This window comes from Malus sylvestris, chromosome 9 (assembly GCF_916048215.2).
Source record: "Malus sylvestris chromosome 9, drMalSylv7.2, whole genome shotgun sequence".
NCBI lineage: Eukaryota > Viridiplantae > Streptophyta > Magnoliopsida > Rosales > Rosaceae > Malus > Malus sylvestris.
The window spans coordinates 7679661-7692682 of NC_062268.1; the positions used below are offsets into that span (position 1 = coordinate 7679661).

Here is a 13022-nt window from a genome sequence, read left to right on the forward strand (position 1 = left end):
TTCAAAATTCAATTGCGTTTTTACTAAAAATTGATTCCAAAAACTCTTTTAATCATTAAAAAAAATACTTCTAAACAAGTCTAAAGTAAAAGGCAACTACGGATTTGGATCATCTCCTGAGCAAATCACATTGGCCGTTGAATTTTAATCTAATAGCTACAAATATGAGGTCTTCTAAAAGTTATAATAATTATAGTCGTTAGATCAAAATCTAACGGCCTGTGTGCTTTGCTTAGAAAGCTCAGCCTCTTAAGCTCAGAAGATGATCCAAATCCAGCAACTACACTTTGAATTCAAATCCCAATTTAATTAGTATGGTCCATGCACACGTGGCTAATTAAGTAATAAAATGGGTTCCCAATTTCTAGTCACTCTCCTCCCAAGTGTTGACGTGGGGGCGACGGCACGTACACGTTGACCTTCTTATACAGATATGCAGATTGTAGACTCCCAATTCCGTCAATCGAGCTGTATATAATATTCAGGGGACGTTGATGTATGTCTTGATTATTATTCATCACGTTTGATGTCTTCCCCACGGCTTTCATTTGGATTACACAAATATTTGGCATGCCTAACGTATCTAATTTTACAATACCTTTGTTAAAGAACCTAACTCATTTAATTAAGGGCTTTGAACTTAACCTAACAATCGTAATGTCGGTTTGTATTGATGACAAAACAATCTTTAATATGATTTAATTTTTTTTAAAAAGATCTTTATACGATGATTAAGAAAATTAATCGTTCTCGTTATGATATGTGAGTAGTGAATATATATTTTTTATTTTATAAAAGAAATTAGCTGGTGACTTTACCACGGCTGTCCATCCTTTCGGGGCCTAAAAGACCCACAAAAGCATTTTAGTCTCCCCTAACCATCATCGTGCGATTCATCAATGGCAAGAATCGAATTCAGGACGTGTCGTGTGGCATACGGGTCTAGAATTTACCCGCAACCATTGGACCACTTCGTGATTATTTGAATAGTGAAAATTTGTTAATTGCAACTAAGAAAACATTGAGCAGTACTATTTTGAGTGAACGCCAGTATTTTGGATAAATTAAAGCTTTTCAACCAAAATAGTTCCTGTAATTAGCAGAATTCCTTGTTTTGATCCCTGAAATTTGAAATCGATAGAAGTGGTCCCTGTGTTTGTCCACGATCAATCATCTTGGTCCTCGTGTGAAAAATTTCTATTAAATAAAGATAAAATGACAAAAATCTCATTGGAGCCATTGTTTATTAATTGAGGATATTTTTGTCACATTAATCCTTATTTAACATAATTTTATATGGAACGACCAAAATGTTGATGATAGACAAACTTATGGATCATTTCTATCCATTTCAAATCTCAAGAACCAAGTGAGGAGTTATGTCAATCTCAAAGATCATTTTAACAAAAAGAAAAAAAGAATAATGTTATTCATACCATATTTGTGTACCACATTTTCATACCACCTTAGGTGGCATTTGATGTGGGCATTTGATGTAGATAGCCACATCATTTGAATTAATCAGATTTTTAAATTTAGTTCATTATTTAATAAACTAATCATTAATAAAAACTAGTTAATTAAATGATAATTATGGTATATGAGGAATCTTTCTCCTTCCTTTTCTTAGGTTTTGCAAATTTTTCAAATAATGTGGTTGTGCACAGCATATGCAACCTAAAGTGACATAGAAATATGATATAAAAACATGGTATGAATAATATTACTCAAAAAAAAAAAAAAAAAAAAAAGAAGCCTATAATTAAACACCGCCTAACGATTAGTAAGGGAAATGATTGATGGTACCAAAAGAAAATTTGAAACAAAACAAATGTTAATGGTTGGTTTTCCTTTAAATTTTGAAATATCAAGTTGAAAAATACTTTTCACTATAGTATTTGGAATTATGCACATCAAATAATCACGGAGAAATGATAAACACACACCTTGTCTTATACTCATGTTTAATTATGTTCTTGTTTTCGTCATATTTATACAATTTTGTGGCCAGAAATAAAGAAGAAAATCCGAGAGGCTAAAAAAGGTTTGTGCAAATCATCTTCGTAATTACTAACATAATTACTTATCTGTAATGAAGGAAATCATAAATCGGGACTAATTAATCTGGTTTCTGGGTTTTCAGATTTTGAAATACAGGTAGGTCACAAGCAGTCTAGCATTTCAGAGATTATTATTATATACATCTTAAATTAGTACACTCCAAATTCCAAAATAATATAACCTTGTAGCACCACCAACCTCAGATGATTGAGGTAGACTTCCAACTCGTTTTCTTGATGGAACTAATAGTATGATAAACTGCATGTTAGGATGTTCCAATTTCAATTCATGTGTCGTTGTCATGACTAACGTGAGAAAATAAAATAAAAATACAACTTATGAAAATAAAAGTAAACTTGGATGGTATGGAACTGATTGCTACCAAAAAGGTCGTACCCAGTGCACAAGGCTCCCGCTTTACGCAGGGTCTGGGAGAGGTGAATGTCGGCTAGCCTTACCCCCATTTATGGAGAGGCTGCTCCCAAGTCTCGAACCCGAGACCTACCGCTCATGAGCGAAGGCACTTGCCATCGCACCAAGTGCGACCTCTATCCTTATTCAGCAGCTAAAGAGAAAAAATAGTATCACAGCCTTGGAACCTGAGTATACTTTCATCCTTCAAGTTCCAGAACATCTAGACATGCACTGGTAATTATTTCTCAAAAATGCTAAAGAAAATATATCACATTGTTCATGCTGGCGGCATAAAGCAGCCTGTAATTGAAGTTATTGAACTCATGCAAAGAATGTAGCCTCTAAGCTTTGGTTTTTGGTTTTTTTTTTTTTTTTTGAGAAACAATTTTATCATTTTTTTACAAAGACAGCTTAAAAGAGAATCTACATAATGTTAAAGAGTTGGAAGGCCATGAATTTGTAGAAGAATACCAGTGCATAGGCATCAACAGAATTATCGGAACAAAGCATTTCCATAACCTGATTGCTACCAAGATTGATGAAAATACTACACTTGTTCCTTCATTCAAGTTTGAGGGGAAAGCAAAAGGTGGGTTAGGCCAATTAGCCAGTGCAACGTGCCATGTGGCATTCGAGTTTGAATCTTCCTCCCCGAACACTAGAATTTACAGTAAACCGTAGAAAGGTTTCGAGCAAAACATTCTATTCACAATCATATTCAAGGGAAATTTCATTTCACAAGGAAAAATGGAAAAAGATTAATCCACAATTCCTGGAACTCCCTCCTTCAGTTGAAATAAGGAGTAAGAGCATTATTGTTTAAGATACAAAATGGTCTAAAACTAGCAAACTTTTCTTCCCGTTCTATAAACCATGTAATGTTATTCTAAATACCTAGCTTATGGCACAAGGCGTGAATATCTAGTATAAAGATAAAATTTGATTAACAGTGTTGGTTTTACCGCCTAAATGCCGAGGCAGCACTTCAGAATCAACCAGCCGAAGGCAAATCTTCCTCACAAAGGCGAATGCAGCTGCCCATCAGTGCTCGGGCTAGCTTCGTGCTTACTATCACTAGTTTTTCGCTTAAGCATGTGCTTGATCTCTGCTTCTTTCTTATCTACAAAGACCATAAGACCCTTGAAACTGGTTGACCCAAGTGAGCGTCTAGATCTCGTGTTGGTAGGTCCAATCTCCTCAGCGTCCGCTTCCACAGGCTCTGGGGTAAATCTGCGGTATTGACAAAGGATTCTACAGAAGAACACCGCAAGAGCAAGGAAGCATGCAATACCGCAGATAAGAAACAGGCCCCAAAAGCTTGTCAGAGATAGCTGGTCTGCATCAACTTCAGTGAGTTGAGTAGAGCACTCGTTGTGCGTAAGCCACTTATTATGGATCTTTTGTAGCTCGCCGTTCTCTGAGAGTTGAAGAATCGCAGTCGACAAGTCAACAGCAAGAGGAGAATCCCTTTGGAATGCCTGAGACAAGGAAACTAAAATGAGAATAAAACAATATTGTGGCTGTTGTGAATTCCTAACTGACAAATGCATCATTCAATAAAATTAAAACCGAAACACTGAATTTTTAACGATAAAGTTAAAGATCAGCATTTCATGGTCAGAGTATTCATTTTCTCAAATCTAAATGTATAAATACTTACGAATCCCCATCCGCTTTTGGTAAACTCCTGCCCTACAGTCCTGAATGCGCATTTGGTGTTGGACATGAACAACTCAATGTAAGGAAGCTCATCAACGATGGCAGCTACCCCACCACGTCTTGGTCCATCCGTGAGGGCTTTAATATAGGCTTCCATGTCTTTCAACTTAACGAGTCTAGATTCCGCTATGTTCATCTCATCAATCAAATACCTCCAAGCGAATGACCCGTCTTGAACTCCGATTCGATCATTACTTGATATCAAGCTGTCAATCCCTTCAATCCGTGACGTCAGCTGTTGCACCGTGAGAATTGAAGTCAAACTAGCCGTGTAGCTGGAATTGATAATTAACACTACAAATAACCATATAATCAGCACCAGCCGTCCCAGGGTGCTCACAGTGTTCTCTCCTGCACCAAATCCAAGTCGCAAAGAATATTAGTAGTTAATATTACGAGTTGCATTCACGAGATAAAGGAGGATTAAGCATGAAGTACATACTGTGTGAGAAAAACATTGTGGAGAAACTAAACCTGCAAATCAAAAGCAGTATCAGTAAAAGTACTCGTATAGGCACTTATCAATGGCCATAATGATGTAAAACATACTAACCAAAAAATGGTCATGAGCTGTTGGCTCGGTGGACCACGGAACTCATGATTAATCCGGTGCTCAAGAATCCAAACAACAGCTCCCACTAAAAGGAAGAAGGCACCTGTGACCAACCACATCTGATAAGTAAATGGCTTGAGGAAAGCCCAAGGGTTTGATTTTGCCTCTTTGACAGGAACAACTACAACAAGTCCCGATTCCATGTAAGGCTGCGTAAAATCAACTATTCTTGTCCTATTAGTAGTAATTGTAACATCTCCAACAGCTGCATCAAAGTTCTGAAAAAGAAAAAGGAAATGAGCAAATCAAAGTTCTGGTTAGACAAAACTGTATATAAAGGTGATTCTGTTCACCTCTAATCAAAATGCTAAAATTTAACCTAGATACTCACATTTTGCGCAACCTGGGCTACAAGACTGCTGTACTCAGGATTCCTCTTACCATCTCCATACAACATATACGTCCGTGGCACAGCATACGGCAACAAGTTTACAGCAGCTTCAAAGACATCAATACAGTATCCTCTGACCCCTGGAGGGCTCTTGTCTTTAGCCACAAAATCTTTGTAACTTACTCGATAAGGCACTCCAATTCGCAGTGGCCTGCCATTGTTGGGAAATACCCATCCCCGAGGAGTAGCTGTAACTTCACCAGGCCATATAACGCCATAAAGTTGAGCAGTGGTATTCCTATTGGATGGCTTCTTATATAATATCTCTGGAGCAGTGACTGAGAGACCAGTAGAATTTGACCAATAGCCAACTCTACGGGAACCAGTTCCTCCAATATTCAGAATGTCATATGCTGGACGAACTAGATATTTATCTTGATCAAATTCAATCTGACCACTTATACCTGTGAAGTTCATCTTAAGAATCGTCTGTAGGTATTTTTGGCCTCCATCAAAAATACGGAGTGATGTTAAATGCAGTGTGCTTCGATTTGTGTCTTTCAACCTTGGGTCATTAGAGAAAGATACATTCCCACCTTCGTTGAAGAAAACATCAAGAGCACGGGCTGCTAGCCAAATAGAGTCATATGCATAGAGCGCATAAGAATTGAAGCTTGGAGTCCCTTCATGTTTCAATTTGCTCCATCTAGACATAAAGCGCTTTTTGAGATCAGTATCTGGGGTATGATGACGAAGAGCAACAACCCCTTGTAATAGATTCATTGTGTCGGGGCCAGGGGGATTTAGTGAATCCAAATGAGAAGGAAGCCAATCCGTTGCAATCCAGACGTAGCCACTGGTCATCATTCCAAGTGCCTTGGCAATGGAGAAAATTGTTAAACCGGAGTCAGGATTAACATGTACAATATAAACCCGAGATTCCATAAGGTTCACTCCCACCAACAATTCATTGATATCACTTTTGGGGGCTCCAGGAGAGAAGGCAGCCTTGTATGAGATCTTAGAACGCTTCGTCGCCAAGGCATCGCCTAGTATAGAAATCCCATTTCTGCCACAATCATCATCTACAAAGATTGCTATTACTTCTCTCCATCCAAAATGCTCAACTAAATCAGCAACTGCATACATTTGGAAATAGTCACTCTGTGTGGTTCGGACAAAATATGGGTATTGCAGAGCAGCAAGAGAGGGGTCTGTTGCTCCAAATGATAGAAGTGGTACATGGAGCTCATTAACAACATGGGATATGACATGAGCTATTCCGGAGGATTGTGGGCCGATTGCAGCAACCACATCGTTTTCAATCAGCTCCAGAGCTGCAATGAGAAAGACATCACTTTAATTTTTAGTTTTAAGACAGAGTGAAGCATGGATAACAATAATATCTATAAATTTATCCGTTCTGACACAAGGACATGGTAACGCCAACAAAATTCGAACTACAGTGCTCAAGCAGGAAGAATCATACAAAACAATCCATTTACAGATCATAATGCAAATACATAGAACCAAGGACTAGTATTGCGAGACTCTGATCATCTAGCATTCTTAACAATAATGGTACGGGCTTAGAGCTTTTAGCAGGAAAAAAAAATCAAAACACCAGTAAGAAACAAAATGTGCGAACAAGAACTATGAGACTCGAGATATCCTATCAACATTACAAGCTACAGCAGGTAGGATTGAAATTTTTTGGGTAGGCCTTTTGTTTTAAAAAACACGCAATGCCAGAAATCTGAACTTTTCCGGCAATAAAACAGAAAAAATCATCATTAGGATGGCAACTAATTTGATAAATGAAATCAGCAGCAGCTTGCTCTAATATCTGGTTTCTTATTTAGTAGGAGCTTGTTTTTCCACTCCCCAAAACTGAAGGAAACTGCAACTTAGTAGACTATAAAAGAAGCAGGTTGTAGAATCAAGTTGCAGGAAATACCTTCAACAGTTCCAAGAAATCCACTGCAATTCGTGTCATGGAGAATAATCTTCAATTTCGTCCCGCGAAGAACGCTTTGATCAGAATTGACATCATCAATTGCAGCTAAAATTGCCGGTTTGGCTGCCCTCCCAATAACCGAATTGAAAGTAAACAGAGCTCCAAAATTCAGAGAACTCGGCCTTGCAGACGAATGCGTAGCATTTTCTGTCCCAGCCATCACTTGCATGGACACCCACATACACAAGATCAATGCAAGCAGTGTTCTTGTCTTGCATACATGGCCAGTAGGCCTGTTCATCAGTAAGACCTCCATGCCTACAGAAATCCCTGCAACCGCCGGTCGAAATCTTGTCAAGTCTTCAGCTTGGACTAGGCAGTGAATCAAACATAACAAAGAACTGTAAAGAATGGCAGATTGAAGATTAACATCATGGGTTCCAAAATTCTCGGAAGATAATCCAAATATATAATTTACCTTGAACATCAAGATTTTGCAGCATAAACCCAATTAAAATTCCACTTTAATATTGTCTTAGAAAACCTTGGATTCTTGAAATTGATACCCAAATGGGAACCAGAAGAATAAGCTTGAACATGAGTTTTACTCAAAACCTCCTATTAAAAAATAATAATAATAAAACCAATTAAAATCCTCTTGAATAATGGCTTAAACCACCTGGATTCTAAAAATTAATACCCAAATGGGAACCAGAAGAACAATTTTAACATGGGTTTTACTCAAAAACTCCAATTGTGTACGGCTAATCAGTGTACTAAACTACCATCATTACCAAAACAAGCCAGGAATCTCAATTCCCAAACAGTATAACATACCAAATATTTATATGAACAAGTTGGTGAAGCAAACCACATGCAGCACATAAAAGTACACAAAAAATTAAAATAAAACAAAATCAGCCTTAAACAAAAAGATTTTCCAGAAGAAGTTGAGCGGAAGAAGATAGCATTTTTAGATACCTGAAGAGCCAAAGTTGAGTAAACGTAAAGCTTTAGCTTTCAACAGCTTAAAGACTGAAAATATGCAGCTGCATATGCTGTTTCTCTCAAAGTATCACACCTCTGTCGTCCCACAACAGTCTTCCAACCACAAGTAAAGAATCACCTTCCGGCTTTTCATTTATGGGATATTTATTGTTTATTTTATATGTATATAGTCTGTATCATATAATTGGCTATCCGCAAGTTGACATTATAGTGGCTCTGATCAATGGATTTGGATTGTCCCCATCTCATATCCTCTCATTTCCTTTTATATTTTGTGATCATGATTAAGTTACGTCAATATTTTATATTTATATTATTTTTTGTCTTATTATTTTTATAAAAAAATCAATATAAAATATTGACGTGGTTTAACCGTGATCACAGAATATAGGAGGGCAAACAATCCAAGTCCTCAAAACACGTCAAACCAAAATATGAGAAGGTTTTTCAGATTGACATAACTCTTCATCTTGATTCTTGAGATTAACATAACTCTTTATTTTGGTTCTCGAAATTGAAAATCAATAGAAATAATCATGAGTTTGTCTACGATCAATTATTCTAGTTATTCCGTGAAAAATCTCTATTAAATTAAGAATATTTTTGTTTAATCAACCCTTCCACTTGCATTTCCATGTAACAGAGATTTTTTACGGAATGACTAAAATTATTGACAGTTGACAAACTCAAGGATCACTCTATCGATTTTCAATGTTAGAGACAAAAGTAAGGAGTTATGCCAATATCAGAAACCATTTTGGCTAAAAATTCTTTTATTTAACTATAATTTTGTCATTCATCAAAATGGCACACAACGTAACTTGTCTTTTCAATATTCAAAATTCTTTGAATTAGGGACGCAATCAATCGAAAAGAATATACTAACTATTAGAGCAACCCACAACTTAAAAAAAAAAAAAAACCATGTTAAATTGTATAGAATTTGCCATATGTGACGTATGTGTGCATTATGTTGTGTAAACATGAGAATTAAGTATAAAGAAACATTTGACCAAGACCCAGTATAATTTTTCCAACAAGAAATCAAAACCCACTATATTATAGTTTATTTCAGTTTTAAATTTGGGAGAGAATCCTAGAGGGGATTAGACCCTACCATGGAGTATGACATTTCATAAAGGCAAATTAATTTGGCCACAAATTGTTCCTTATTAGTGAGATTTGGCATTGAATTCCAATTCAACTTATATGAACACAAACTAGGATTATAAGGAAAGAAGAATAGATGCTATCCCAAATTGAAAGACATTTCAAGACCATTTCTACTCTTTTTCTGTATACCATATAGTTATTGTGATCAAGTTCTTGATGTTAACTACAAGAATTTTCTTTTTCTCGAGTTTTTTTAAATGACAAGAAAAGAAAAATGAGAGTCGAACTTTAGTTACCAAGTGACTGTCTTATAAACCTACAAACTTGTATGTTTTACGAACCATTTTATCTAAAGTAAGTGATTGTGTAAAAAATCCAAGATGCTGTAAATTTTTATTTCAACTTTCTTAGTTATAATTAATACCATAAATATCTCTGTCATGGGTGGGGGGACATTAATAATTTAATACTGCCAATTTAATGTGTTGTGAAGCAAGCTTGGCAACCCAGCAAAATAACAGATTCTGTGATGAAAAATGAATTGAGAGAGGAGATGTGGTCCAAAATGAAGCTGTCAAAATCCGTGACCACCATTCACACGTACACATTCATACTTAATCTTCATGATTATTAAGTACCTATATCAAACTTGGCACGGATTTGTGAGCTTTTTCTTTGCTACGTACATACGTTTAGTGTCGACACATTTGATTGTTAGATTTTATTCAATTACTTAAATTGAGCAATCAAAGATCGTCACATCACACTTAACGATCAAATATGTATCATCACTTAGCATCTATAGATACTAAAAAAAAAAAATCCGTGTACTCTATATAGGCCATGTGATCACAACCACATGCATGTCCAAAGTATATATTATATTTTTCACTTGTTTGTTTCTCCAATGAATTCAAGCCCCCCAAAACTTGGACAATTGTATTCATCCACAATTTCTAACATGTGGTTAGCTTAGCTCTTCCTTGATGAATACTCAAATTGTTGGTTATTGGGAAAGAGGTAAATGGAAATGGCAATTTAAGGCATGCTATTTTGTGCATTCAATTCTTGGGGCAGCCACTGTCCATACCAATTTTGGGGTCTTGGCTTTTTCTTACCGTCTTGTGCATGTATAAAGAGTAAGGCTACCATTGTAGTTCGACGACCAAATCTTATGTGTCATTCAACTCGTTTAATTCAATTATTCTTTTATTAAAATAAAATAAAAAGAATCTTGTCCTTCATTGACATGGGAAGTAGGACCTTTAATCTGGTACCAAGGTAGAACAGAAGAAAATGGCCACAAGACAGGGTATTAAATTTGTGAACAACCATGTAAAGGGTGGGCACACCAGACAGTGCAATAGGACCGACACACCACTATATCTTAATAACCTAGTCACAAGTATAATTAGGGATGGGCAAATACCCATCGGTTATGGGTAACCGCGGTTACCCGTCCATTTAAATTTCACGGTTACGGTTATGGGTAACCGTTTAGATAAATAAACGGTTATGGATATAACCGTTTACCCGTGAAATTTAAATGGACGGTTAAGGGTATTAACCGTGGTTATAAATGGGTAACCATTTACCCATTTATTTTATATATGTAAAATTAACATAAACCATGTTTCCTATCGGACAAAACTTAGATCAATGTTATTGACTATAGTGCATGATTTCTATAGCTAATATAATATAGTTTTCCTTAACCACTTTAAATTTCATGGTCCATTATATATATTATGTTAATATTTTACATTCCGAGTTAAAACCCAAGAATACTGTCTTTTAACAGTTTTCGTAACCCAAGAATACTTAGCAAATTTTATATTATCTTCATTGCTAACAGTTAAAAATATCGTCTGTAAACTATTATTTCAATTATGAGAATGATATAAAGACTTAAAAAATTAAAATGCGGAAATGTATGATGAATGTATCTATAACGGTGTTTAATTGTTAGAAAAAGAAAATTATGACAAATTTTTCTTTTTTAATTTTCAAGTTGTTAAAAAACACGTAGAGGGTGAAAAATGAGTAAATGGTAAAAAAGAAAGGATAAACAGGTTTAAAAATGATAAATGAGTAAACGGGTACTATACGGTTACGGTTAAATGGGTACACGATTATGGGTATGGTTAACCGTTTATAAACGGTTATGGGTATGAGTATAATTGTTTAAACAATTACCCAATGGGTAAACGGTTATGCGGATATGAGAATAAACGGTTATGGATAAATAACCGCGATTATCCACCCACCATAACCGTTACCCATCCCTAAGTATAACTAATAGGGAGATTCAAACTTGTTGAAGAAAACAAATATATTGCTCTAACAAACTAACAAAATCTAATTTTGTACGAGACAATATAATTTTGTACTTTGATTTTAGTTATGGCAAATATAAGAAGAGTTCTTGCATCTACCAAAGTTTTGGAAAATGACTACAAAGACTAGGCTCACTAAGTAGTTGATTAGATAAGACTGTATGATGACAACAAATAAAATATTGAATGGGAATAAATAAAATATCTTAGTTTTAAAGAATCAAAATAGGATAGTGCTTTCGACACATTCATTTTTACTTCTCACACATTCTTCTTAATTTTCAATCGTCGACTTAAATTAATTAAAGATGATCAAAGAAAAAAATATTAACAAGAGTATATATGAAATAAAAATAAGTGCGTAAATAACATTATCCTCAAAACATCCATCACGCACACACTCTTCTCTAAAGTTTAAAACATAACGAAAACCAATCCTTGATAAGCTTATTTGAAGAATCTCCCAACAGAACGGCAGGGAGTGACAAAAGCCTGGTCAAAAATGAATTTATGGCAAAACTTTAAGCAAAGCATGATTAATTAAAGGTGAATAATCAGTATTTTCCAGACAATCTTCCGTAAATAAGAAGCCAACGTGTAGCATGTGTTCCTTTCACAATCCTTGTGTTCTTTTTTGGGTTTTTGCTATAGGAACTCGATCCTCTCTTGAGCTTAGAATGAGAATCCTCATGAGTAACTCATCCGGTTCATTTAAACTTGATTCATCGACTGCAATTATTATAACTTTTAAAGAGATTTTTTTTTTTTAAATCGTTGAATCAAAATTCAACGGTCTAGATGAGCTGTTCAGAATGATCCCCATCCTGAACTCAAGAGATGATCCACTTCCTTCGCTATCATTTTGTTCGCACGACACTTAGTCATATTTTCTACGAATTTGAAAGGTCGTTGGCTGAACAGTTGTCACCTCAAAGTGCAACAAAATTACAAAATATCTGAGACTAAGCCAAGCAATTCCCCTTCTTTTCTCCACAACGGACATAAACGTTCTTTTCTCCACAAGAAACAAAAACATCAAAATAACATGACCTGAAATCACCACCTTTTTCAACTTGGTTCTATAAGTCACAGGCGTGACTGCTTTTTGTCACTGTCACAAGAAAAACTTAGGTGATGCTTGGCGCTTCCATTGCGGATAAAAATTTTATTGTTTTTTTTTTTTGTGGAAGCATAAAAATTTTATTGTTAGGAGCTTGAGTTACTGACACACTTGCGAGGTCATTTTGACATTCTAAACTAATAATATGATGTCACGTGTTAAAAATGTTTCATATGATTTCACATAACTGATTTGAGACATTGCTATTTTAAAATCCTTATTTGGCTTGTTAAGAGAATAACTTACATAAAAAAGTCAAATAAAAATTTAAAATAAAAATGTCTCGAACTAATCACGTGAAACCACGAACTTAAAACACATGATATCATGTTATTAGTTCAGATTAGTAT

At 35.4% G+C, this 13022-nt stretch overlaps 1 protein-coding gene across 6 annotated transcripts in view; it reads right to left on the reverse strand.

Moving 5' to 3' along the window:
- Positions 1-3190: 3190 nt before the first annotated feature.
- Positions 3191-13022, reverse strand: part of LOC126583320 (glutamate receptor 3.4-like) — a 148697-nt gene continuing 138865 nt past the window's right edge. For 2 of the 6 annotated variants that reach the window (XM_050247659.1, XM_050247658.1), the window contains exons 3-8: positions 7096-7496; positions 5139-6475; positions 4748-5025; positions 4637-4668; positions 4136-4545; positions 3191-3953 (exon numbers count right to left, since the gene is read on the reverse strand). In XM_050247659.1, coding sequence (XP_050103616.1) covers positions 3492-3953; positions 4136-4545; positions 4637-4668; positions 4748-5025; positions 5139-6475; positions 7096-7496 — 2920 coding nt within the window. In that variant the 3' untranslated portion in view covers positions 3191-3491. Of the gene's footprint in view, positions 3954-4135; positions 4546-4636; positions 4669-4747; positions 5026-5138; positions 6476-7095; positions 7497-7573; positions 7714-8076; positions 8249-13022 lie in introns of those variants that run through there. The other 4 variants (XM_050247660.1, XM_050247663.1, XM_050247661.1 and 1 more) reach the window with 4 other exon arrangements.